This window comes from Lepidochelys kempii, chromosome 16, assembly GCF_965140285.1.
Source record: "Lepidochelys kempii isolate rLepKem1 chromosome 16, rLepKem1.hap1, whole genome shotgun sequence".
Taxonomy (NCBI): domain Eukaryota; kingdom Metazoa; phylum Chordata; order Testudines; family Cheloniidae; genus Lepidochelys; species Lepidochelys kempii.
The window spans coordinates 7,887,545-7,914,331 of NC_136395.1; the positions used below are offsets into that span (position 1 = coordinate 7,887,545).

Below are 26,787 nucleotides of genomic sequence, written 5' to 3' on the forward strand. Positions count from 1 at the left end.
GCAGAGGGCGGGGCCGCAGGTGGGGAGGCGGCCGGCGGGTCGCGCGGGGCCTGGCAGTGCTGCCCAGCGCCCCGCGCCGCTGGCACGATGGAGCCGCCGCTCTCCGCGCCGGGCGGGCCGGCGCTGCCCGTGTGGAAGCGGGAGATCCTGGAGCGGAAGCGGGCCAAGCTGGCGGGGCCGCCCGCGGGCGGGGAGCCGGAGCCGGGCGGCGGGGGCCGGGCGGGCCCGGCGCCCCCGGAGGAGCGGCTGGTGCTGGCCGACAGCCTGGGCCCGCTGCGCGAGAACCCCTTCATGCGGCTGGAGAGCGAGCGGCGGCGGCTGCGGCAGGGGCTGCCCGGGGGCGGGCGGCGGGGCGCGGGGCGGCCGCTGCAGGAGCTGCTGGAGTTGTACAGCGCCGTGCCCGGCATCCGCACCATCCGCGCCGACAACATCCTCATCATCGAGTCCCAGCCCGACGCCGACGCCGCCTGCTTCGCGGCCGGGGAGGGCGCCCGGGACCCGCTGCCTGCCGCCTCGCCGCGGGGCCGCGACCCGCTCCGGGACCTGCTGGCCCGCAAGGGCTCGGCGCTCACCGAGATCCGCGCCGCCCAGGTCTTCGTCTACGAGCCGACCGAGCCCGGCCGGGTCAGCCGCCTGCTGCAGAAGTTTGACCAGTGGCCGCGGGGCCGGCGGCGCCGGAGCAGGGACGCAGAGCCCGGCCCGCTAGTTGCGGTGCCAAACTCCCCCGTCAGCCCCCCAGCCCGGCCGGCCCAGGTCCCAGGCTCCGCGGTCAGCACCGCAGCCCCACAGCGGGTCCCGGTCCCCGTGGCCATCCCTCCAAACCGGCGGGTCCCGGGCTCCCCGGTCAGCGCCGCCGTCCCCCGGCCACTCCTGCTCCCGGGGTCCCCGGTCAGCCCTGTTGCCCCCAGGCCGGTCCCAGTCCTCCCAGCCAGCCCTCCAAACCGGCGGGCCCCGGACTCCCCAGTCAGCCCTGCTGCCCCCCGGCCGGTCCCAGTCAGCCCTGCTGCCCCCCGGCCGGTCCCAGTCAGCCCTGCTGCCCCCCGGCCGGTCCCAGTCAGCCCTGCTGCCCCCCGGCCGGTCCCAGTCAGCCCTGCTGCCCCCCGGCCGGTCCCAGTCAGCCCTGCTGCCCCCCGGCCGGTCCCAGTCAGCCCTGCTGCCCCCCGGCCGGTCCCAGTCAGCCCTGCTGCCCCCCGGCCGGTCCCAGTCAGCCCTGCTGCCCCCCGGCCGGTCCCAGTCAGCCCTGCTGCCCCCCGGCCGGTCCCAGTCAGCCCTGCTGCCCCCCGGCCGGTCCCAGTCAGCCCTGCTGCCCCCCGGCCGGTCCCAGTCAGCCCTGCTGCCCCCCGGCCGGTCCCAGTCAGCCCTGCTGCCCCCCGGCCGGTCCCAGTCAGCCCTGCTGCCCCCCGGCCAGCCCCAGTCCTCCCAGCCAGCCCTCCAAACCGGCAGGCCCCGGGCTCCCCAGTCAGCCCTGTTGCCCCCCAGCCGGTCCCGGTCAGCCCTGCTGCCCCCTGGCCAGCCCCAGTCCTCCCAGCCAGCCCTCCAAACCGGCAGGCCCCGGGCTCCCCAGTCAGCCCTGTTGCCCCCCAGCCGGTCCCGGTCAGCCCTGCTGCCCCCTGGCCAGCCCCAGTCCTCCCAGCCAGCCCTCCAAACCGGCAGGCCCCGGGCTCCCCAGTCAGCCCTGTTGCCCCCCAGCCGGTCCCGGGCTCCCTGGGCATCTCCCAGGCCTATGGCTTCCTGCACAAGATCGGCTCTAACTCCTTCACTGTCACTCCCCGGGGTCTCCGTCCAGGCAGCTGTGCCCCACTCACCAACGGCCCTGTGGAGCACAGTGCCGGCCCAGGGGGCAGGAGCCCCTGTGTTAAGGCGCCTCTGGAGCCATCGCCAAGCGTTTCCCTTGCCAGAGACAACATAAGGCCAAAGCCGGAGAGGAGCGAAGAGATCCAGCCATCCCAATCCAGTGCCACCCCCAGCCCTCTCCAGCCGCTCTCTGCGTCTGCCCTCCGGGACGGGGGCTCCTTTGAGATCTGCCCAGCCCCCAAGCCAGACCTGGCCACCATCCCTGCCCATGATCTCCAAGCTCAGGCACTGGCCAATCTGCGCCTGAACTCACGGAACTCCTTCCTCTTTGTGCCCCACCACGGCCGGGGGCAGCGTCTGACGGAGTCTGCAGGGGCCATGCCCCCCTTGAAGCCTCAGCGTGAGCAGCAGGGGGAGCCCATAACCCCCCCACAGGCCCCTCAAAAGCTCTTGGTGCCTGTGACTTACATTGATGATGATATTGTGGAGCTGGACACTGGGGGCCTGCCCCAGGAGATGGACCCAGCTGCAGGACTGAAGGACTCAGAGCAGCCCCAAGAAGCTACCTCAGACTTGAGAATGGAGACTTCTGCTATACCCCTGTACATACCCCACCCTGCCTCCTCCGCCTTCCAGCAGAGAGGCGGCAATACGTTCACCGTAGTGCCCAAAAGGAAGCCACCCAGCTCTGGGGTGGAGGTCGACAGTGGAGCCAGCAAAGCCCAGCAATCGGAAGAGGAAGACAATGAGGAAAGCAGAAGCAAGGGCAAAACCTTGGGGAGCCCTGGTGCGCCCCAACTGGATCTTGGGCCACTGCTTAAAAAGCGCTACCCCACTGTGAATGAGATCGAGGTGATCGGCGGCTACCTGTCCCTGGAGAGGTCCTGCATGAGCAAGATGGGCTGTCGCCGCAAAAAGGTAACCTGATGGGAGTGCTTGGAGGGTGGCTTTGCTCAGAAAAGTGACTCCATGCGGCTCCTGGTCCCAGCTGCTGTGTGTGTGGTAGGAAGGCAATAGAAGTGGTAACGGCTTCTGCTCCTGTGAAGCCAGCACAGCCCTTGGGAGATTGAGAAGGGTTCTGTTTCATTACGTACATCTTCAGAGCGGGAGACAGCCCTTGGGGTGTGCCACAGTCACTTTTCCCAGTCAGGCTGCATTTCAGATGCCTTTTAAACCGAACGAATTAAGAACATTCACAGGAACGAGTAGAAAGTGAGGAGTCAGATAGCGAGGTTGGTTGAACCTAACTTTTTTCCAGCGCTGCAGGCTGTGTCGAATGTGCGCTATAGCACCGCGCTTCCCTCCCTGAGCTCGCTACCAGTTGCGGCTCTAATGAGGCGACATAAACTTGGCTTCTTGTCTGAGTTAATGAGGTCTTGTTAGTGGCTCAGGGATTAGTATGGCCACACCACTGGGCAGAGCATGTGGGATGTCAGCTCCGTCTTAATTCCTTTTGAGATTAGACCCCCGTGCCTTCTGTTTAGGATGGAATCTACATACAGCTCTGAATAACTCCAAGAAATACATATGCCAGCCTGGACTGCTGTCAAGTGGCTTTGAAAGACATAGTGACTGCCAGATCTTTTTACCAGTTGGGAGCTGACTTTGCCCTTGTGGGGCTGGGATTCAGAATCATGTCACAGGGATAGTTATATTGATATAATGGTCTAGACCAGGAATGGGCAAACTTTTTGGGCCAAGGGCCACATCTGGGTGGGGAAAATGTATAGAGGGCTGGGGCAGGGAGTTGAGGTGCAGGAGGGAGTGTGGGGTATGGGAGGGGGTGCGGTGTGTAGGAACGGGCTTGGCAAGTGATTGGCCCAGGGGAGGGGGTTGGGGCTCAGGGGAGGGGGTTGGGATGCAGGCAGGGGGCTTGGGGCGCAGAGTTGGGGGGCGTGGGGTACAGAAGAGGTTCGGGCTCCGGCCTGGCGCCACTTACCTAAAGCGGCTCCGGAGTGGCAGTGGTGCACGCCAGGGCAGGCTCCCTCCCTGCCTGCCCTGGCCCCAGCCCTGTGCCACTCCGGGAAGCGGCCGGAACCCCGTCTCTGTGCGGCCCCTGGGGGAGGGGAGGACACAGGGCTCTGTGTGCTGGCCTTGCCACGCCTTCAGGTATTTCCCCCAAGCTCCCGTTGGCCGCGGTTCCCGGTTCCTGGTCAATGGGAGCAGTGCGGAGCGGTGCCTGGAGGCAAGGGCAATGCATGGAGCCCTCTGCCCGCCCCTGGACCCCAGGTACGTGGTGCTGGCTGCTTCTGAGAGTGGCGCGGGGTCTGCGGCACCACGGGGGGCGATCCCGCAGGCCGGATCCAAAGCCCTGAGGGGCAGGATCTGGCCCGCAGGCTGTAGTTTGCCCACCCCGGTCTAGAGCTTTGGTTCCCAAACTTTAACCACCTATGAACCTCTTTCACTAAAATGTGAAATCTTGCGAACCCCCTCCTAAAAAGGAATATTTCCAGGGATTTTCTCCTTTACCTGAGTATAAATTATAAAAGCAGGGACCTTGGAAATATAAAATTTGTTTTTATGACATGCTTATTACACACTATTATTATTTCATTACAATATTTGTATTACATTATGTAAATGGCAACACTCTTCCAAGATCTCACTTTCGTAGCTTGTATCACTTTGAATAAGCCTGTTATAAGACAAGGCTCCTAGGTTTCATCAAGGAGTATCAGTGTGAAACAGCATGAAGGGATTTAAGAAGCCAACTCAGAGTTCCTCCTACACAAGCATTCAGGTCTTGAGCAGTCCAGGCAAACAACACACGTTACAACAAAGCTTAAACTTGTTCTTCATAATTTTAAAATCAATACTAGCTGCCTATTTAATTTTAAAAACAGCAAAAAATATCCACCTCCCTTTTTATTTCTTATAAGGAGTCTTGAAGTTTAAATCTCCTCAGTGTGATAGATAGGCTTGCTTTGATCTGTTTCGGTCCTGGAAATCCAGGGGCTCCTGGCTGCTGGCCCAGTGCTGCCCCGGGGTCCCATAGCTCTGTCCGCCATTAGGGAATTTTTCCCTGAGAACCCCCTGTAACATTTTGTGAACCCCCAGGAGTACACAAACCCCAGTTTGGGAACCACTGATCTAGACAGAGGAGCAGGCTTGAATTGTTACAGTATCTAATGCTAAAATACATTGTTGTATTGCCTAGTAGTGAAGCGCTTATAATGTCACTGACTTCTAGGTTTGAAACATGCTACCAAATAGCTTTTGTCTTTACCAAACCAAAGTGGGAATTACAGTAGGAATACATCTCGCTTGCTAAACCTCTAACCCTAACGCAGATTTTGAGGGAAATAGTCCACAGGGTGGCCCAAGCAGGTGTAATCTTTAGAGGAAACTTCTGAATTGGATGAATTGAATGTGGAAAATTAGCTAGAGAGTACAGCAGCTTTGGTATTTTTCACTGTTTAATGTTCATTGTCCTGGACAGCATACAGTGGCACAAACTTATCAGTTTATAGAAGACGTAGGACCTAACAAAGTTAGATGAATGGACAGCAGGATGACATGAAACTCACTGTTGATGAATGCAAAGTAACATGTGCTGGAGGGAATAACCTGAACTACTCAGACACAGAGCTAGAGTCTAAATAAAGCACCTGAGAGAGAGCTCAATGAAGATCTCTGCTTAATGTACAGTGGCAGTCAAAAAAGCAAACTAGTTGATGTACAGAACATGATAGAAAATGGTACCTGAAGGCACTGTAATATTCTCAGAAGTCAATAATATGCCCTTATGTGGAATGTCTTCAGCAAAGTAAGCTTACACTTGGTTCAGATCACCCTGTTGCAAATGTTTTAGTAGAGGCAGACCCCAAAATCTTTTTATTTACTTGTTATAATTATTTTCTCTGGAGTCTGCACCTTGCCTATACCTTGACCAAGAAATTTGGACCTTGACAAAAAATAATTGACTACCCCTGCCCTGAGGGGTCATGACCCCCAGTTTGAGAACCCCTGAATTAGAGGATGGGGTGGGTGCATCAGAGATGGTGATAAAATTGATGAGGCCTAGAGAGAGACTTATGACAAGACTGGGACTGAAAAGGAGAAGGGTCATGAAAGAGACATAAAACAAAGCATAAGAGAGAAGGTCAATCAGGCACTCCAGTTTACCCTTTCCTAATACAAGAACAAATATATTTGGTGAAATTGAAAGGGAATAAATGTATACCAGGAAATAAATTTCATAATACATAGCTAGCTTGTGGAACTCACTACCACAATAGGGTATTGAAACAAAGAGTGTACAAGGATTTGGAAAGGACTGGGTACTTATATGGATAATGAGAACCTCCAGAGATAACTTTAATGCTATAAACTCTCCTGCTTCATGACATAAGCTAAACAATATCTGACGTAAGCTAACCAATACTGGAAATTTTCCCTGTGGACAAGCTATATCAAGCTATACCCCCTCCACCCCTGGGGGGTCTTTTACACCTTCCTCTGAAGCGTGTGCTGCTAGCCACTTTCAGACGGGGTACAGGGCTGGACAGAGCACTGATCTGGACTGGTCATTCCTGTGTTCCTATGAATGTATGTGGTGTCTATACCTTGGAGGTTTCTGCTTTTGACAGTCTATCTATCAGTGAGTTTTGTCTCTTTGCTTTTGATGACTACAAACTAGCAGTGTATCTGAACAAATGCAGACCTCAGTCTCTGCTGCTAACTTACCAGTGAGGAGGTTGCTCACAAGACAGTTTTGTCAACTTTCACTTGCAGTTTGTGGAAGAACAATTTATTTCTTTAGATGCCTAAGCTCCATTCCTAGGTGCCACTCAAAAACATTGACAAAGGACTGGACGTAGGTAGATCCACCTGAGCTCACACCCTCCTTACCAGGGAAGGGGAGAAAATGTGCTTTGTGCTGTGCCCAGGAGGTTAACAAATCCAGGCTGTGGGTGCTGCAAGTTCCAAAATTTGAGCCCCTACCAGCAGCTTCTTCTCATTTATATTTAAGGAGCGCAGCACCTCTGATCTCGGCTTTGGCAGTATATTACAGGGGGAGAGTGCATCTCAGCACCTTGTGTACCAGTGGCTTCCTCACCATGGGCTATGGAGAGCTGTATTTTCTTGGTTCTTGCTGCTGCTTCAGGTGTCCTGGCTTTTCATGGACTGGAGGTCTGTAAAAGCAGTAGGAAATAGAAAGAACCAGCTTAGCTGCTGCTTCTGGAGGCCACACAGCTACATAGGAGTCCACCGGAGTTAACTTGGGGGCTGGTGCAAGAAGGGTGGCATTGTGTACGAGGAGAGAGGCCTGAGCAGGGAGAGGAACTGAGCAATCAGCAGCAGGAGATGTCACTCGGCCTGCGCCGCTTCCCGCAGCCCCCATTGGCCTGGAGCAGCGAACGGCGGCCAGTGGGAGCTGCGATCGGCCAAACCTGCGGACGTGACAGGTAAACAAACCGGCCCGGCCCACCAGGGCCTTCCCCTGAACAAGCGGCATCCCTCGTTTGGGAAACACTGGTTTAGAGGACAGGTTTTTTCAAGAGAGTCCCTTTCTTGGCAGTAGTTTGGTTCCATGCCTAGTGTGCGCCTTCTCCTTCTGGTCCCTGTTGTGCTTTGAACACTTCATAGATCTGCACTGTGTTCACTGGTGCCTCTGGTAAGCATTCCTTGGCACCATGCGCATGCATGTTTGCATGTCCAATGTCATATCTTCTCCCTTTGTAGGAACTTAGACTGATCAAATTGCCTCTTGATCTTTTCTTAGATCTTGAGCTCTCTATGATGAGATTACTGGTTCTGTGGATTAAGGGAAAGCAGTGGATGTATTGTTTCTTGACTTTAGCAAAGCTTTTGACACGGTCTCCCACAGTATTCTTGTCAGCAAGTTAAAGTAGTACGGGCTGGATGAATGCACTAAAGGTGGGTAGAAAGTTGGCTAGATTGTCGGGCTCAACGGGTAGTGATCAATGGCTCCATGTCTAGTTGGCAGCCGGTGTCAAGTGGAGTGCCCCAGGGGTCGGTCCTGGGGCCGGTTTTGTTCAATAACTTCATAAATGATCTGGAGGATGGTGTGGATTGCGCACTCAGCAAATTTGCTGATGATACTAAACTGGGAGGAGTAGTAGATACGCTGGAGGGCAGGGATAGGATACAGAAGGACCTAGACAAATTGGAGGATTGGGCCAAAAGAAATCTGATGAGGTTCAATAAGGATAAGTGCAGGGTCCTGCACTTAGGACGGAAGAACCCAATGCACAGCTACAGACTAGGGACCGAATGGCTAGGCAGCAGTTCTGCGGAAAAGGACCTAGGGGTGACAGTGGACGAGAAGCTGGATATGAGTCAGCAGTGTGCCCTTGTTGCCAAGAAGGCCAATGGCATTTTGGGATGTATAAGTAGGGGCATAGCCAGCAGATCGAGGGACGTGATCGTCCCCCTCTATTCGACATTGGTGAGGCCTCATCTGGAGTACTGTCCAGTTTTGGGCCCCACACTACAAGAAGGATGTGGATAAATTGGAGAGAGTCCAGCGAAGGGCAACAAAAATGATTAGGGGTCTGGAACACATGACTTATGAGGAGAGGCTGAGGGAACTGGGATTGTTTAGTCTGCAGAAGAGAAGAATGAGGGGGGATTTGATAGCTGCTTTCAACTACCTGAGAGGTGGTTCCAGAGAGGATGGATCTAGACTGTTCTCAGTGGTAGAAGAGGACAGGACAAGGAGTAATGGTCTCAAGTTGCAGTGGGGGAGGTTTAGGTTGGATATTAGGAAAACCTTTTTCACTAGGAGGGTGGTGAAACACTGGAATGCGTTACCTAGGGAGGTGGTAGAATCTCCTTCCTTAGAAGTTTTTAAGGTCAGGCTTGACAAAGCCCTGGCTGGGATGATTTAATTGGGGATTGGTCCTGCTTTGAGCAGGGGGTTGGACTAGATGACCTCCTGAGGTCCCTTCCAACCCTGATATTCTATGATTCTCTAAGCCTCTCGTTGTCTTGTGGATCTTGAATCATTATTGTAGCTCTTAGCACACTTCCCCGTTTGTCAACACACTATAAGGCTACATTTTAGTCACGGGTATTTTTAGTAAAAATCATGGACAGGTCACGGACAGTAAACAAAAATTCACGGCCCATGACCTGTCCATGACTTTTTTTTTACTATGTACCCCTAACTAAAACTTGGGCGGGGGGCCATGGGTGCTCTGCAGGGGACGGTCTGGGGGCGCTGTGACTGGTGCGGGAGGTGCCCCGGGACCCTGTGGGTTCTGGGGGGAGGGAGGCGGGCAGTGGCCTGGGCCCACCACTGGTGCTGGGGGGGGGAGGGTTGGTGGGGCTGGCAGGGGCTCTGTGTCCCTGCAGCTCCTAGGCGGCGGAGGGGCCAGCTGGCTGCACAGCTCCCGTTGGCTGGGAACCACAGTCAAGGGAGCTGCAGGGGCAGGGCCTGCAGGCACCCCCATGCCTCTCTGCCTAGGAGCTGCAGGGCCATGCCAGTGGGAGCCAGGGAGCCCCCCACCCTGAGGTAAGTGCCCCCCATACCTCCCAACTCCTAGCCCTGAGCCCCCTCTCACTCACACCCAAACTGCTGCTGCTGGCCCAGGGGCTACCCGAGCCAGGCAGCCCTTAAGCCAGCACCAGCTGCTGCAAAAGTCATGGAAAGTCACAGAATCCGTTACTTCAGTGAGAGACTCGCAGCCTTAACTATAAGGAATGAGCACCAGGCCTGGACATGGTTTCCAGGAATGCAGGTAAAGTGACTTCCCTTTTAACAACTTACAATAAACTTGATCACAGTGAAATTCTGCTTTTCTAGTGAATGGTTTGTGTGGGAAAAGTCCTTCTACAGGAGAGGAACCTCTCTCTGACTTTGAAGTAATATATTTTCATGGTAAACGTGCCCTTCTGTGTGTTCGCCGTAAAATCTGATGGAGCTGTTTGTTTAGTGTTATACTTAGTTTAATGAGTAATATTGAAACAGTAAGGATAGGGCCTGCATTACTGTGCCCGCTGTGGAATGTGCAGATACAGCCATATCTCTGCAGAATGCATAGAATCTCGACAGCTTGTTTCCTGCTCTGACGTATTTTACAGGCATTTTGTGATTAGCTGATCTCATTCTACTTGCTGGCTGATGGGAGACGGAGTATCCTTCCTTGTTGCCATGCTGTCATCCATACCCAAAGATGGCATAGTGCAGTGCTCAGCTGAGAATTAGATGACTGGACCAGGGCCACCCTTTCTCTTCCTGCCCCAGACCTGAGGTGGGAGAGGGGGGAAGAGAAATTCACCTGGGGGCTTGTTTATCTGCGGTTCTGTTTTTCTTCTGATTCCATAGAGCTTGTTCCCCTGAAATAAAGGCTGAGATGACCTTACAATAACATGTGGTGTTTTGGGTGCCACATAGGTGCAGGGTCTGGCACATGTGAGTTGTTTCCTGTTCCTGTACAAGGGTCCTTTAGGCCTTACCCAGGTAGTTCCAAAGTATAGCAAATGATTTTAGAGTTGGATGTTTCAACCACACTTTGCATCCTAAAGCCAGAAAGGCTCAAGCAGAGCCGTCTAGCAAAGTGCAGTGTGGCAAGTATATTCCATCTGAACCCACAAGTCGGGCTATCTGCTCATACAACCGGCTCACCTGTGAGATGCTGTGGTGAGGAGCAGGCTATGTGTGCTGAGAGAGGAATTAACTAATTTGATTATTCTGGCAGGCTGGGGGTGTTCTCCTGTCCTTAACAGATGGCTTGTCCTTTCAGCATAGGGTGTCTCATACGCCACGAGCCTAGAAGTGGTACAAGGACCTAAACAGAATAGCAGGCCGTTCAAAGAACAGCAACTTCAGGAAGGAGAGCTGGGCTTCGCTGCAGGATGTGGATCCTCTGGGCTTTGCAGGGAAGGGAGGGATATTGGATATCAAATGCCTAGGAGATGGTGGGGTAATACCTATCCCCAGTGAGCTCATGTGACCCAATCTCTCTCTGAGGCTGGTCATCCGCCAAAGCCAAGATACGAATCTAGGTTTCTCTCAAGCACCTGATCGTTGACTGTCATGTCTGTGCTAGCTGACAGCAAGGATTGCAAGCTGCTTAAGAAAGGGGGAGGCCTCTGTGGGAGGGAGATGTTAGTCTTGTTTTGAAGACTTCCTTTTTCCTCTGGCTGTGAGGCTGCCTGTAGGTCGTGGTGTAGAACTATGTATTCGGAGGTTTGTGTCTCCAGCTCTGGAGCTGCACCCTGAGTCTTAGGAGGTGTCTGGTCCCCAGTGAGCATCCAGTCCTTGGGGGTACTGCTGGAGAGCCTGTCTCTAACTAGGCACCAGGCCATCTGAGGATTGGTGAGTGATGAGCAGGACTCGGAATGGCTGGAGAGCCAGCAGTGGTCCCAGCATTAGTGTGACGTGTTCTGTTTTTCATAGTGTGGAGCTTGCGGCATTGGTTGAGCTGCAGCCATGTACAGATACAGAAGTGAGATCCTTCAGATTTGAAACCATCTAAACCCTCTGCTTTCCTACTGCTGCTTGTGAAAGGCTCTTCTTGGAGATAGTCCGTCTCCCTGCAGACATGCATGCCACATTCCAACCTGCTGTATTTTCTAATGTCACTGCACTGCTTAAAATGTGGAATGCAAATGTCCATTTAGGATTAAAATGTTCCCCTTCGTGGAATGAGGAACAAGTATTTTGAGGACCATGCTATGTAACCCTGCTCAGAGCAGGTCTGCACAATGGTGCTTCGACAGTCAATCTGTCCTTCAGTTGCTCTACCACAGTGGTTCTCCAACTGTGGGTTGGGCCACCAAAGTGGGTTTTTAATGGGGTCACCAGGGCTGGCGTTAGACTTGCTGGGGCCAAAGCCCAAGCTCCGCTGCATGGGCAGCAGGGCTTAGGCTTGGGCCCTCCCACCCAGGGCAATGGGGCTTGGGCAAGTTTTGGCTCCGGTCCCCTCTCCTGGGGCTGTGTAGTAATTTTTGTTATCAGAAGGGGGTTGTGGTGCAATGAAGTTTGAGAACCGCTGCCCTACCAGGTATCCCCAGCAGAACTGAATCAGTGGGACATGCTGGAGCTGTCATGCAGGCCAGGTGCTGGCAGCCACAAACCTCGAAGCAGCGTTGTGCAGACCTGCTCTTAGCAGAGTTACATGACATGGTCCTTAAAATACTGGTGGCCTCCTGGAGTCCTTCCTGCAGCTTGTAATGCCAATGGAGCTGAACAGTTGGTAGCTGTGTTGGCAAATTGTTCCCTCCAGCCCTAGTGTACACGACCCCCTCTGCATGATGGAGCCTCACAGGGTGATATGAAATGTGACCTTAGCATAGTGCGGCTGCCCAGGAATGGATTCCTACCATTGCTCTGCTGCCTTGCAGGCACCAGTACAGCTGACTAAGGTTCCTATTACTGCTGGGAAGAACACACCTACTGCCTGCAGGGTCAAGGCTGTAATACACACCAGAGGGTGAAGTGGGTTGTAAAGCGGAGTGATGAATGGGCTCTGTGGTCAAAGTCCGGTTTCAGGAGAGATCCAGTTCCGGGTGGGCAGACTCCCGATTTGCTGATCTCAGTCATCTTAGCCAGTCACACCAGCTGTGGGTGTGTAATTGCAGTGTAGACGTACCCTCGGAGTGCCTTTCCCAGACCCAAAGAAGCGCTCTGTGTAGCTCGAAAGCTTGTCTCTCTCTCACTCATAAAAATTATTACCTCCCGCACCTCGGCCCTCTTAGTCAGTTGTGAGCCAGATGCCGTTTTGCAGGAGCAGCCGCTCTGCCCGCTCTGCTCTAATGCTGCTGTTCCTAGGTTGTGATGTGAGAGAAGGGGGAGTTCATGAAACAGGCACCCTGCTGCAAACCCCAGCCAGCCCCTGGCTCTTGGGCCTAGGAGCGCAGTGGGAGCGGTGCATTCAGCCCTCCTTGGCTTGGAGGACCGAGAGGAAAGGAAAGGGGGTATGTTGCTACGGTAGCTCCCCTCTGCCAGAGGGAGGGTTACTGTAGCCCCGGGAGTAGCCTTGGGAAAAGGGCTCCTCCAATAAAGAGCAATTAAGATGACTGTCTGCATTCTAGAAGAAGGGCTGTTACCCCGCATCTGCCCACAACCCCCTTCTCTCTGCCTACTGCCTGCCCTGCAAGGAGCTGTTACACAAAGAGGAGGCTTCTCTTTTGCTTAGGCAACTTGTGATGCTCACCATGGCTCAGCAAGACCCTGAGGCAAGAGCTGGCTTCGAGTGGGGACTGAAAGGCCCTGGTGCTGCTGGATTACGTTTAAAAATATCTCTGATCTGTCTCCTTAATCCCTGGGCTGGATCAGACCCTCTCTCTATTGGAAGAGGTTGGCATGCCCCCTTCCTCAAGTGCTCCATTTGACTGTCTTTCTCTCTAGTCCCTGCTAACAGCCCTCCCCAGTGTGCTCAGAACCCTGCATTGGCATGAGTGCCAGCAAGTAGGAACCTCTTCCTTGCCATCTGCGCATGTAGGAAACAAAGGCAGAGGTTCAACAAAACCCATAGCTCTTATGTCAGCAAAGAAAACCTGAATGTAACTGCTGCAGGGCTGTCTTAGTCTGCAGCTGGCTCCAGTGTGTTGCTGCTGGTCAGCCTCTGCAAATGCGGCAGGGTGAACACTGACCTGTTGAAAAACGACTCTTATAAAAACCAAGTTCCTGCTCCTGTGCAGTGGGATGAAGACATGCCGCTAAACTGCAGTATAATCCCTGGGCCGTGGGTGTGTGGCTAGCTGTTCCTGGAGAAGTGAAACCTTTAGCAGCCATACTGTGTGTCTTTGGGGAGATCCTGGGTAAAGATGAAGACAGATTGATTCAATGAGATTCCTGGTCTGCTCTCTGTCCTTTTGACTTGTATTGGGCATGCTACAGGAGAGCACCATCCTCTTGTCCGAAAGCCGAGCAGTATTAGCCTGCAGCCATCTGAGCGAGACCTCTCAAAGGTTCTGTTCTGAGACAGTTAGATTTCCTAAGCAAACACCAAGAAAACTGTATGGCTTGTAGTTGAAGCAGCAGGTCTGAGGACACACCTGGGAGCTTCCAATGCAACTTGGGAGACTCGCTGGCTTCCCCATTAGGGAAGCATCTTTTTGTTTCTTTGTAGAACAAACATCCAACATATCACTTCTGGAAACTCTCCAGTGAGGTTATTCCATTCATGACGCGCTCTAAGCGCCCCCCCCTTTTTTTTGAGGGAACCCTCTTTCAAAATGCTGAGACAGGCACCTGTCTCCTTTAGTTCTGGACACTAGGAGAAGCTCCTCTCCAGTATAGGAAGGGGATTCTATTCCCAGTATTTCCTAGAACACAGGAGGCCTCTATTCCATTCTAGGTCTCAGAAGGCTCCGGTTCATCTGTAGATTAAAGGTCAGAATGGTGACCCTCTTAAAGTCTCCTTCTCTGTAAAGGAGCCCTTTGGGGTGTTCCGCCTCATGGTTGTGTTGTTCCTCATATCGATGAGCCCGGCACACAGGGAGTACCTCAGACTGGTCCACAAGCCAGGATCCTTCTTTAGCTGTACAGAGATCTCCATTTCAGGCCTGTCTATGGCATCAAGCGTCTTGGGGCTTGTCCGCAAAAGTTGAAAGTTCATTTGGATTAACGTAGGGTGTGAAGTTACAGTGCCATAGTTCTTCCAGAATAACTCCATGTGTGGACAGGCTCTGGGCCAGGATAGCAGTTCACTCTATCCTGCTTTCTCTGTATTTGGATGAGATCTGTTGTTTGGAAGTGGAGAAAGGAGATGTTTACAAGTTGCACAGACATTATTTGCATTAAACGGGTAAGTTACTGACTCAGCTGCCAAAGACACTAGTCCAGTTTTCTTCCTGCAGATCTGCCCGGGAGCGTAGTCATTCTCCTGAGGCTTGGTGAATAGCCACTCTGCAGCGCACAAGTAACAAACTCCATTTGCCCAGTGGAGCTGTGAGGCTGTTGGAACACAGCTTGGGCTGATATTGAGAGAGTGCTGAGTTCTGACAGACCTCTGCTTCCTGATGCCCTCGATGCCTCTCTCCTTGCACTGTCTCTTCTCACCAGGAATTTGAAGCGCTCTTCCCTGTGTCTTCTCTTACGTGAAGTTTAATATTTCGAGTCTGGGTTCCTTACTCCCATCTGCCATGTGCTTCAGTGTATGGATTACACCAAGCAGCTTTGTGGCTTGGCTTTGTAAGGGGAGATTCTCTTGAGCAGCATGGCATGGGAATTGGTGTCTGATCCTACAGAGACTCTCCTCTGCCAGCAGCCCAGCGCTCCCTGGCGTGCTAGCCAGTGTAAATCTTGGGATTACTTTGTGCAGGTAAAAACACTGACTCTCAACTGATGGGGCAAAAGAGTGTTAGTTACTGAACAGAACTTGCTCTTGACAGACTATTCTGGGATGACATCATAGTAGTCTAGCAAGGAGAAACTAACTTCACACTCACACCTTTCCTGCCTCAGCAAAGAGTATGACAGGAAAATGCTTGTTGCTCAGTGGTACTGGCAAAATAATCCAGGAAGAGCCCTTACAGGGACCTAAAGCGGCTGCTGGAGATGCAGTCCTAGTGGTGCAATCTGTACCCTGTGATGGCAGAACCGGTTCCAGGCTCTTCTATCCCCACATTACTGTGGGCTTCCACCACCTAAGACACGGAGCCTGCTTTTTAAATCTAAAATGAGATTGAACCATCTGCCCTTGGTTGTCCATAGTCTTTGTTTTAAATTGGAAGGGTTTTAATCTTGTGACAGCCATTCTTAGATTCCCCCTTCTAGTTGGGCAAAACTCCTCTTTCCGAGAAGGTGGAGGGCCATAATCTGGATGGCTCTCCTGGGACCACTGCAAATGCCCTGCTACCACAGGGCTGCTGCTAGGGATGTAAACTCCCAGCTTCTCCAAGGCTGTTCCAAGCTTCCATAGATGAGGTTCTACCAGCACTTAGCTGCTCTATAATCACCATACTTGGGTCATCACCTGTCACAGTAACATAACCTCCCTGACGCCTTCTGTCAAGTAACCCTGAGGGGACCAGCCTCAGTGTCTCTAGTCTGCATGAAAACCTTCTTGGCGTATGTCATGGAGTCCCAGGGTCTGGTCTATGCCGAGCCCCGTAACCAGTCTCTTGAGAGTGACCCGTTTAGTATGCTGGGTTCCCAGAACCCAGGCACTTCCACAGGGGTAGGCCTAGGGTTTCCAAGACCGGGCCTTCGGCACCAGCGATCCCTCTCTCTGTGGCTCTCTGCAGCGAATCCAGCCCAACTGGGCTCCTGCTGGAGGCTTGTAGTGTGCTCCTTCCAGGTGCAGTGCTCTCAGAGAGCATTTACCATGACACAGGCAGCCTTTTCAAAACCAAGGTAACCATTTGTTAGTCACCTGGCTACATAATGTGACAGTCCTTCCGTGGCACAGAGAGGCAGAGGTTAAGCCATAGTCCACCCTGGTCAAACCAGTGCCATGGTGAGCTGGCCAAGCTGTGATGGATTCCATCCCTTGCTCTCTTCCTTGCCGGTCTTCTCAGGGTTTTCTGGTGTCAGGTGTGGCTGGTTCACTCGGTGGTTTTTGTCTTGCTGGATGCTCTGTTGATTCGGGGTCAGTTTCAGCCAGTTGTTTTGTGACCCTATTCATCCCCTCTAGACAGCCAGGTGACACCCCAGACCGCCTGCGAGCTGCGCTGTTTGAGCAGGAAACTTAAACTTTTTTCCAACAATGCAAAGTGCAGAGGGAAACTGAGGCACACCTAGGATTCCTACAGATACTTCAGAAAATTCTCATTTTGTCACAGGTTCCTGTGCAATTCACAATGGGACTGCATTGTCCTTAGCTGTTGAGTAAGTAGGTGGTATGGCTAGCTGGTGTCAGTGAAGGCTCCCATGTAGTTACATGCCCATATGTATAGAGCTGCCTGTTCTGAGATGCTGCAATCTAGGGTATGGCACCTGCCCTTGCTCTGTCACGCATTGCCTTCCAGCTGGCAGGAGATGACAGTGAAGTGGGAGAGTCTGGAACTGAGAATTTGGATCAGTACCTGCCCCTTCAGCTGTGTTTGTACTGCACAGCTGAACAGTCTGGAGCCCCTGTCAATTTGCAGGAGAGGGCCGAGTAGGGGGATAGGTGCAGAAGGCTGGACTGGGATCATGGTGGTATCTGCACTTTCCATGACAGATGACCCCAAACTGCTTCCCCTACCAAAAGCGCAGGTAACAGAATACACTCCCCTGCTGCCACGGTTCTGAGATAATTGACAGCTCTCACCTCAGACCTGCTTGGCACTGGGCAAGGTGGGTGAGGTAGTATCTTTTATTGGACCAACTTCTGTGGGTGTGAGAGACCAGCTTCTGCGGAGCTCTAGTCTAATATTCTGGGGCTGACACGGCGACACCACTGCTCAGCACTGTTGGCACAGGTGGGGGATCGTCGTTCCCTGCCTGTGGAGACACATGTCCCATCCTCCACCCCATCCCTGGACTAGCAGGTTTAAACTAGCTGACTATATTTCCACACAACCCTAAAGCTTCTTCAGAGGTGGGAATCTTTATCTCCTGAAGTGTTAGTCTGCTTCAGAGCAGCCACTAGCTGTCCCTGGTTAGACTTGGATTCAGACTCCTTTATGGAGCTGTGATATGTATTCAGTTTGCAGAATGTTACGTTTTGTGCAGCCCACGCGGGGGACTGGCGAATGCCTGAGCAGACCATAAAGCTGGGGTTTGGGCAAGGCTGCTGTGACGCGCCCTGCCTAGAATGAACACTGAAGTGTGGTTGGGACTCTGGTGCATTCACCCATTCAGCACTGCCCGAAACTATGGGGCTGGATTTCTTTGTAGATTAAAAATTGTTGTTGGATCCATGTGTGGCTGTTATGCTGCCTGCAGGCACAACCTGCTCCCCTCTGGGATCAGACTGTGCTCTGTTCTCAGTACTTTGGAAACCTTGGCAAGTAAACAGGTTACTTACCATGGATACAAACATCACCTGGCTTACCAGCACTGTGTGCCTCCCTGAGAGCCTCATTCTCACTGCTCAGTGGGGGATGGCTTTCATCCCTGGATGAAGCATTAATGCTCAGACATGTTTCTGTCTAGGATGTGGAGTTTGTGGCATAGGTCTGGGTAAAGCAACTGGTGGAATGAAACATGCAGACATTAGCACCTGCAGTTAAGATATAAGAGTAGAACTTGAGTCAGCTACACCTGGTGTGGGACATCATTCTGCTCCCTTCTGCTAACGGCGCTTCAGCACCGGGGGGTTCACCGCTGAAATGTACAGACTGGTAAGCTCCTGTGGCCAGGCCCTGAGTACATTTGCCCCTGGGAATAAAATTGTCTGAAGCAAACTGGCTGCTGGTACCTTTGGACTTTCCTTCTGAAGCCTGCGTATCCCAGGCAGAGGCTAGCTAGAGGCTTTGCATTGGGATTCCACAATCTAGAACCCGTTTCCTGCATTGCTGCTGTTTGAACACCTTATGAAGAATGTGAGATGTTCTCCCCCCAGTCCCATGTGTTCCACCTTTCCTTGGGGTGTAAGGCTCCAAGATAAGCCTACACAGACACTCCCTTTTTTCTTTCTAGCCATAATGTAACCATCATGAGAAAACTGCAGAAGGATAACTTTATTGCTAAACACTGCTGGGGGGAGAGAGCAAACTGTTCTTGGAAATACCTGTCTGCAGCTCCCAATTTAGCAAATAGACTTACGGCGTCTGCTTTAGAAGGCCCAGTAAAATTCCAGTGGCCCGCGGCGCTGTACGCTAGTGTAATCTCTGCTCTGTACACCAAGTCTTGTGCAGCGTGCAGGCACCGACCACCCCAGCCTGGCTAGTACTCGCAGTATGGGGCCGCACTGGCTGAGTGCTACCCACGATGGAGAGCTGCGCAGAGGGCTCCTCTTGGAGAAACCAGTAACGGGGGGTCAGGGTTGTCTCTTGCTCTCATCTGTTTAGTCCTGTTTCCTTGAGCAGCAGCTGGAAGCCTTCTTGGCTGCAATTGCCAGTAGGGAACTCCCACCCCATCCCGACTCTTTGCTTCTCTTCAGGGTCCCAGAGACTCCTGCTTGCTCATTCCACCTGCTTGGCGCGCAGCCTCTGCCTGTGAGAACCGGTTAGTGGCACGTGGAGTGGCCTACAGAGGTGAGCTTGAGTCTTAACCTCCCCTATCCCCCGTGACTTTCTGGGGGACTACCTGTTTTGTGCCCACACTTCCCATGGAGTTTGTCCTGCTCACTGACCTTTCATAACAAGCATGGGGGCAGGAATTCAACATCCTGTGTTGGAGGAAGGTCAAAGCAGCTGGGCTGCACCTGGCTGTCAAAATGCTGCTCAGCTGGCCAGAAGCAGAGACAAGTTGTGACATGGGAAAGTCCCAAGTCTGGTAATGGCTCCCAGGAGCCTATGGTGTGAATGCAGATGCCTGGGGAAGTCATTCTGCTCTTAGTCCTTAAGGGTGAATATCGGACACTGGCTGACACGCTGCTTGCACATATGTACAATGAGTCTGACAGCAATGCGGTACTAGTGAGTGCCTAGCATTCCCTCAACCCCATCTTCCACTTCCTGGCCGCTGTTTCCCCTAGGTCAGTAACCCTTCTGAACCCTAATAAGGCTTTCTCCAAGCGGAATCAGCCCTACTGTTCCTTGGTCCTAATTGTAAAGGGCCCCTATTGCCACCAGCTCCATAGTTCTCTCTAATATCATCTGCTTCCGGGAGGATTTGAGTGTCCACTCAGTCACCAATACAGCAGTGTCCCTCCAGTCCATCTCTGAGGACTGCCCCACCATAGGCCTGTATCTCAGCAGTTCTCGCAAATGAAGCTGTGGCAGGGCAAGCGTAGTAAGGCTGGCCAGCACCGTTCATCTTGCAGAGCGATCCCTGTCTGTCGCTAGGGCTCAGCTCCAAAGAGTCCCGCCACCTGAGGCGAAGGGGAACCAGTCAGCCTAGTATCCAGCTCAGGCAGTCCTGCCTGGTGCTCCTGCCCAGCCTCAAGATTTCTCAGGAAATCTTCATGTTCTACTGCTCTCTGCTTACTCCCTGGGTTCTGCCCTCCACATGAAGCTTCTCTGCCCCCCTGCACTGCTTACTGCTCCTCACCTAATGTCTGGTGTGCCCCCAAAATGACGCCCTTATGCCCTTCCTGAAAGTGCACCAGGAACAGCCCCCGGTCCCAGGAGTACTGCAGCTGTGGGCATTTTGGCCACTGTTTTCTCTCTTCTCAGAGTTCTTTATGCCACTTAGGGCACCTTGCAGTCTTGCACAAGTGGCTTAGCTAGTCTGTCTCCAGCTGTTCTTTTGACATGGAATTATGATTGGATTTGTTCAGTTGCCTTCCTCCAGGGTCTACCCCATCCAACAGTCTGAGTCCCTCTGTCCTTGTCAGCTCCAGGTTAACCGCTGGAGACTGGCACCTCTCCTCCCCTTGGGATCTGGCATATTCAGGAGCAACACTGGCTAACTCACTGGCTCTGTAAGTAGCCTGTGCAGAGCAGCCGGATTGTGGGGTAGGGCTCCGGAGCTTCTTAAGATCGCTGAACCCAAATGTGGGATGGAAAATGCCTGTCTCCAGGCCAACGCAGGATTGTTCTGGAGTACAGCTCTCAGTGTGGGAACTGTGGTACCCCGCTGTGCCATCCTGGATCTACTTGGGCCATCTAGTCAGTCTCCTGCTGCTGGCCAAGTCCAGAAGCAGGAGGGTTCCCATCCCTTCCCAAACTTCCGCTTGTCATAACTGGCTGAATGTCAATAGGGCATCTTTTATTCTAGCCTCCTCCTTCTCCATGCCCCAGTCTGAGGCCATCTGGTCCCTGCTCAGGGCCTCCTTTTGCACACCTGTTAGCAATTGCTGTTTGTGCCTAGGGAGGCTGGGTGCAAGTTGATGGTGAGCATAGGGACCAAGCCTAAGTAGCCACATGATGCCAGATTCTGTGTGCAGCAATGCCATCCCCTCTCCTTCAGCACCTTTCCCGTCAGCCCCAGGGCCAAGGGGTCACAGTCAGAGCAGGAACACCCGTGATTCCTGTGGTGCGGGGTGGGGGGGCTCCCCCATGGACGAAGAACTGGCGCGTTTGGTTCTGACCTCAGCACTCCCACAGCCCTGGGTCCAGGTGGCATGTTGGGAGGGGCGCATCAGAAGTGGAAGGGGAAGTGGCAGGCTGTGCTCCAACTTTCCCTAGCAGGATTGGGGTCCCCAGGGTACTGATGCCAGCTGGTGCGGGTTAGGGTAACCCCCCAGGCTGCTCTGCCTGGGGCTGGGGCAGAGAATCAGGAACTGGAACTGCTGGTTGGTTTCACCTCTCCCGGGGGCTGCGTGGGGGCAGGGAGCCATCCAGTGCCAGAACCTGCCCTAGGCTCAGGCAGAGCTAGTCAAGCTCCTGCCCAGGTCTCCCTGCGGCTCCCTCAGCTGGTGGGGGCGCTGCTGAGCAGCTGTAGCAGGGAAGGGGCAGCAGGTGCTGGGGGCACTCCCGGCCCATGTCAGAGCTGCTCCTGGGCTGAGGGGAGGCAACTGAGGGGGAGGCACTGCCCCCCAATAGCTACAGAGGTGATTAAAACACTTGGACGTAGAAATCTAAGTACAGCTAGGGAGCCCCTCCTTGTGACCAGTCTCCTGGCAAGTTGGAGTCTGGACACTAAGTGGTGCCCTGCTTGCCTGGAATGTGCTGAGCAGTGATGGAATCTTGCCATCAGCTGGCTGCCAGCTGGTGCCTGCTGAGCTTCCAGAGAGGCATATAATACATAGCTGCCAAAGGGGAAGAGACTCTGCTGGGCACGCTAGCACATAAAGGGTAGGGCAGCCTGCCCTCCATGGAGTGGGCCCTCATGCCACCACAGCTGGAAGGTGCTTTCTCCATTCTCAGACCTTGCTGGAAAGATGCAGGTGCCTCTGGGGTGTCATGCTGGCTCAGGCTAAAAACAGGAAGGGCAAGGCTGGTGTCGTGGGAGGAAAGTGGGGTGCCAGCCTATCGCCTGCTCTTACAGGCTAGCAGTAAGGTCCCCTCCTTGCCCCCATGGCTGCTATGATTAGGGCAGGGATCTCTGCTGCTTCCTGGCCTCTGTCTTTTGAGATCCCCTCCCTGTGAACAGTTCCGGTCACTGCTGCTTGGAGCAGGAGCCGAGATAATTGGATCAGACTCTTTGCTTCCTCTGCTATCCAGAACGGCATTGGGGAAACTGACCAGAGATGCCTGTGGGCATGTTGGGGAGCCCGCCCTGCAGCGGGTCTCTCTAGGTTCTAGCCAGCAGTTTGGCCTGTGCAGGAAGTTGCTAATCTTCCCTTGGAGATTCCTGCTGGCTCCAGGCAAGGGCATTTTTGGGCTCTCATTGCGAAGGATTTGGCCATTCCCCCATTACTCAGTGGCCTCATCTTGCTGTTGGATAGGCCTATAGTGCCTCAGATGCCTCCCTGGGGCTCTGTAGTTATATTCGTGGATGGGTCCTTTCCCAGCCTCGCTGTGGGTCCTGCACATGATGGGGCAGTCGAGTGCCTGGGCAGAGACGAGGGGCCTGTGCTCTGAAGTCTCAGGCTTTTCTGTGGCGAATTGCCCTGGATGTGCATTTTCATCGTGCTGGCAGTCGCCGTGAGAAGGGGTGGAGGGAGCTGTTGGTGTCTCACTCTGGAGTTCAGGCCCTTCTGTAGCTGCACTCTGGGGGTGCGCTGGGGGTGGCCCAGTGCTATGGGAGCCGAGCCCCCTGTGGGTAGGGAGTCACTTCCTGATTTTTGGAGCAGGGGGGCTGCTCCCTTGTGCCCATGGAGGGGGAGTCCCAGATGACTGGGTTGCTGTAATGCACTGCATGCATGTGAGCCCCCGCCGCCAGAGCCATGCTTGACGATCTGTTGGGGGAAAGGATGCTCCTTGCAGGAAGCTCTGAAGGTGATGCTGCTTCTGGCTGGGATTTGAAGATCGGGTTTGACCCAGAACCTGTTCGGTGCTCTGGGGCCTGGCTTGCTCTGAGGGCTTCCTCCCTGGCGGTACCATCACAGGCAAGGAGCCCATGCTAAGAGCATGAGGCTCAGGGAGGGGGCTCTGGGCTGCACGTCCTGCTCCCGTTTGCTGTCTGCCCTTTAAATAGTGCTGTGAAGCTGGATCTGTGAGCAAATCAGGGGTCACTTTGTAGGGCAGGTGCATCTTAAGGCAGGAGCAAAGTCATAGCATCTGTCCTTGTACTTTGCTGGCAGCTGGCAGCAACCTGGCTGAGCTGGGGTGGGTAATGGTGGCTCGGTGGCCTGGTTCCCAATGACTCTCCTTCTTCTCCAGATGAAGATCTCTTTCAATGAGACAAGTCTGCAGACCACGTTCGAGTACCCTTCTGAGAGCTCGCTGGTGGAGGAGGAAGAGGAAGAGTCTTCTTCAGAAGCGGAGGACGATGAGGAGGACAAGCCCTCTTCCCTGTTCATTCCACGCCCGACCTGCACCATGCATGCCAACGTGCCCAGCTCAGGTGAGCCGGGCAATCTGTCGCCAACCTGTTCCCGCTCCAGACCTGCCCTACGGATGGGCTGAGCTGGGAGTGCTGGCTCTCGGGGACTTGCCAGGGTTTAGGCAGCACACGCTTGGCGTAGGCTCTCTGCAGCCAGCCCAGCAGAACTGACCCCACTCCCAGATCAAGGCGGATTTGGGGAACAGGAATAGGCAAATGGCTGCAGGGCTCCTGAATTCCCTGTGAGCAGCGGAGCAGAAGTGGGCGTTAAAAGGAATTTAATGTGGACAAGCCCCAAACAGGGGGAGGGGAATCCCAAGCTCCTCCCACTTGAGATGGCCCTCTCGGTGGATTGTGCAGTGTCATGCTTGCCTTGCTGGCTCCCCCTCTGAGTGTAACCGCAGGGACATCTGCAGAGGGGGCAGCTGCAGCCACTAGAGCCGGGGCAGAAGCTGCTCGACCCCACCCTAGGAGCCCAGGCCTCCACTAGCCCCTGTATGACCCCCTGACGGGAGCCTGGCAGTGAATCCTCTTCCCGTGTGCATGAGGCTGGGCTGGACCCTGCGGGTTGGATGACGCGGCCCAGAGGAAATCCCCCTTTTGGGAGGGGAGCGGCTGGGCTGGCTGCTGGAGTCCTGCTCTGGTCAGTAGCTCTGAAGCGTCTGTGTCTCCTCCGTGCAGGTTTCTCCAGCTACACTCCAAAGCACGCCGTGGAGTTCAGCAGGTGGCAGGAGCAGGAATACGAGGAGCAGCCTGCCAGTGCTGCCGGGCCCCCCCTGAAAGAGGCCAATGCCCCAGGGAACCAGGTCACGGTGAGCGTTCAGAGCGAGGTGGGGGGCGTGCAGAGTCCCGTGCCCTCCCGGCTTGCCCAGTCCGTGTGCGGGGGGCACTGGGCAGGCAGAGGCAGGATGAACAGCCTTTCTTTTCTTTTCTTTTTTTTTTTTGGAGGGTGGGGGTGGAGGAAGGGTTCTGCTTTCCAGGAGGGGGGGGCCACCTTGCAATCAGCAGACATGGTTCAGAGCAGTACTTTCCTGAGCCCACTTACTGTGGTCCGGCTCCTGGCCTAGTGCTGGGGTGCAGAGGAGAGGGGGAGATCCTGCCACGCCGCATTGTGGAGCGGGGAGCCCACAGCAGAGCCAAGGGTCAGACAGGCTAGCAGATGCTTCCGCTGCAGCCAGTGGCCTCCTGCTGCCTGTATGCATAGGGGAGACTAATGCAGCTGCCAGCTTGTCTGCCTTCCTCTGGGGACTGATAAAGCATGTTCAGCACAGAAATGGGGCATGGCCATCAGTCACTGCCATCCCAAAACATCGGCACCCCTGGCCATAGGACTCGCAAGGCTTCCACTCCCCAGCTCCTCTCTTCTCTCCTGTAGCTTACCCCGGCCGATCAGAGTGGCCTCTCCGACTTCAGCAGTGAGCCTGCCCTGTACTTCTGACTCCTGGGCCATGCCACCTGCAGCACTCCTGCCCAGCAGAGAACCTGGCAGCTTTCCCTGTGTTCTGTTCTCAATGTCCTCGGATGCACTTCGTGGGATGGAGACTTTCTGAAGCACCACAGAAATGGGCTGCTGGCCGCAGCCACTCCACTTTGTCATGGGCCCTGCTGCCTGAGGGGGACTAGATGCCACTGGGTATTTTGGGAGAATATTTGCACTGGATTCTGGGGGACACCTGCTAGTTCCAAGGTAGCTGACATGTTCTGCCTGTGGCCTTACACATTCCTTCTTCAAGAGCAGCTGCCAATAGACTTCTGCGAATGACTTAGTGAGAGCAAGTCTCTAGCCCCTTGGTACACCCAGAGTGGGCTCTAGAAAGGCTTGGAGACTCTCTTCTCAGTGGGGAAGCTCTGGTTGAAAGTCTCTGCTGTGTGAGCACCTGAGGGATCTCCGGGGTTGTCTGTGAATCAGGTTAGCAGTTGGACCCAGGAAAGCAGCTGTGGTCTGAGAGCTGCGTTGCAACAGGAGCCACTGCTGCCACTTTGGTGTTCAGCTTGGAGGCTGCTGGAGATGAATAGCGAAGTCCCAGCCCAAGCATATTTCTGGGCCTGATATGCAGCTGTTGTGGAGCCCGGTGAGTCAGCCTGGTTGGCTGAAAGCAGGGTATGCACATGGCGGGTGAAGCGTGGTAGGAGAATGGGCAAATTGTTCTCTGCTGCAGATCAGTAGGAGAATGATCGATAAAAGCTGGAGTGTCCCCAGCCTACAATGCTGGTTCGCTCCCTGTGGGCAGCTGGACCTGCATGACTTGGCCCCTTGAAAGAGTTCCCAAGCACTGGCGATAGCTTTGATCTTCCCTCGCTCAGCTGTTGGTGTCTCAGCTCTAAGCACTGTGACTCCTGCTGTGATTTGCCTGTTCTCCACCCGGCTGTGGTTGGCTTCTGACCCCAAGTGCCAACGGCTGGGCCCAAGCCATGTCCAGTGCCTGTGCTCCTGGCCCCGGAGCAGGCCGCAGAATTGAGAACTGCCCTGTTAAACCTGCACCTGGCCTTTCTCACGCCTCTGCTCCAAAGTGCAAAAGGGCCATTTCTCTGCTTTCTTCCACAGGGGCCTGAACAAGAAATATGCTGTTCTCTGTGGGGTTCCTATAATTCGCCTTCACTAATTGGTAATGCAAGCTAATATGCAATGCCGTCTGCTAGGCTCTGTCACTGCTGGTGGACACATCTCTAGTACTGTAGACTCAAGGTCAGAATAGTGCGCTCTGTAAAAGACCAATGTTCGTGAACTGAACATTGCTGCTAATGTGACTTGTACTCCTGGGATTAAAGGAAATGTGGCCAGCATAGAGTTGGCCTCTTTGGGCATTGTGGATGGGAGGGCGGTATCTGAGCCCACCACCTCCTCCAAAGGACCAAGCTCGTGTCGTTCTGATTTAAATCTACTGATGCATTTGTTCGTTTCTGACGGTGTCCAATCAAGTTGTCTGTGATTGTGTCTGAATGGAAAATCTTTTGTGTACCTTGCACTTACCTTGATAATAGCATATACAAAGCAGAAGGGGAGGGTGTGTCTATGTACCCTCTGGCATTCATGACCTAACTGGGAACTGCTTCTTCTGAAAACTCAACTGCTCCACTGACACTTTGCCAGGTTTGCTGGAGGAGCCCAGTACTCCCCCCCCCCCCAGCCCCCTTTCTGCCCTTGTAACACTTTGTGCTTCCAAATCGGATGAAAGGACCCATGTGACTCCCACGTGTGTTGTTGCCTGGTGATTTGTAGTACTTTGGAATTACAGAAATTCAGAAGAACTTTCTTGGTGGTTTGATAAATGGGATCCAATAAATATCATGGCAGTGAGCTCTCTGTGCTGATGGTTGTCCCTGCTAACCAGTGGTGAGGTGTTCAATGAAATACACACTCTGTTGAGATAAGAGCAGGAGCCCAAGAGATCCTCTTCATTCTCAGAAAGGGTATGGGGGCAGCATATGCTATTGCCAGTGCGGGGCCCTCTAAGCTTTTTAGGGGAAGAGGAATGGGAATTCTTACTGACTGCACCCCGGTCCAATTGCCAAACACTAAGCATGTTGATGTGCGTAGTAATTAGCCACCTGCTGTGCTGAGTGCAATGGACAGATGAGCCTTTCCCTATAGGCCATAAGGGGAATTAGTTTGGGGGAGTCAGCAGAGGAGGGTTTAGGGGAGTTAGTGACCATGGGAGGATCTTTGAAGGGGC

The 26,787-nt window shown here is 54.0% G+C and overlaps 1 protein-coding gene across 2 annotated transcripts; it reads left to right on the plus strand.

Annotated features, from left to right (window-relative positions):
- Positions 1-27: 27 nt before the first annotated feature.
- On the plus strand, positions 28-26,412 carry TPRN (taperin). Of its 2 annotated transcripts, XM_073314171.2 has the most exons (4): positions 28-2,712; positions 22,951-23,134; positions 23,795-23,925; positions 24,489-26,412. In XM_073314171.2, the coding sequence occupies exons 1-4, from the start codon at positions 88-90 to the stop codon at positions 24,549-24,551; spliced, it is 3,003 nt and encodes a 1,000-aa protein (XP_073170272.2). In that variant the 5' UTR covers positions 28-87; the 3' UTR covers positions 24,552-26,412. The 2 variants fall into 2 exon arrangements, with proteins under 2 accessions (XP_073170272.2, XP_073170271.2); XM_073314170.2 differs by having other exon boundaries at positions 23,795-26,412.
- Positions 26,413-26,787: the final 375 nt, after the last annotated feature.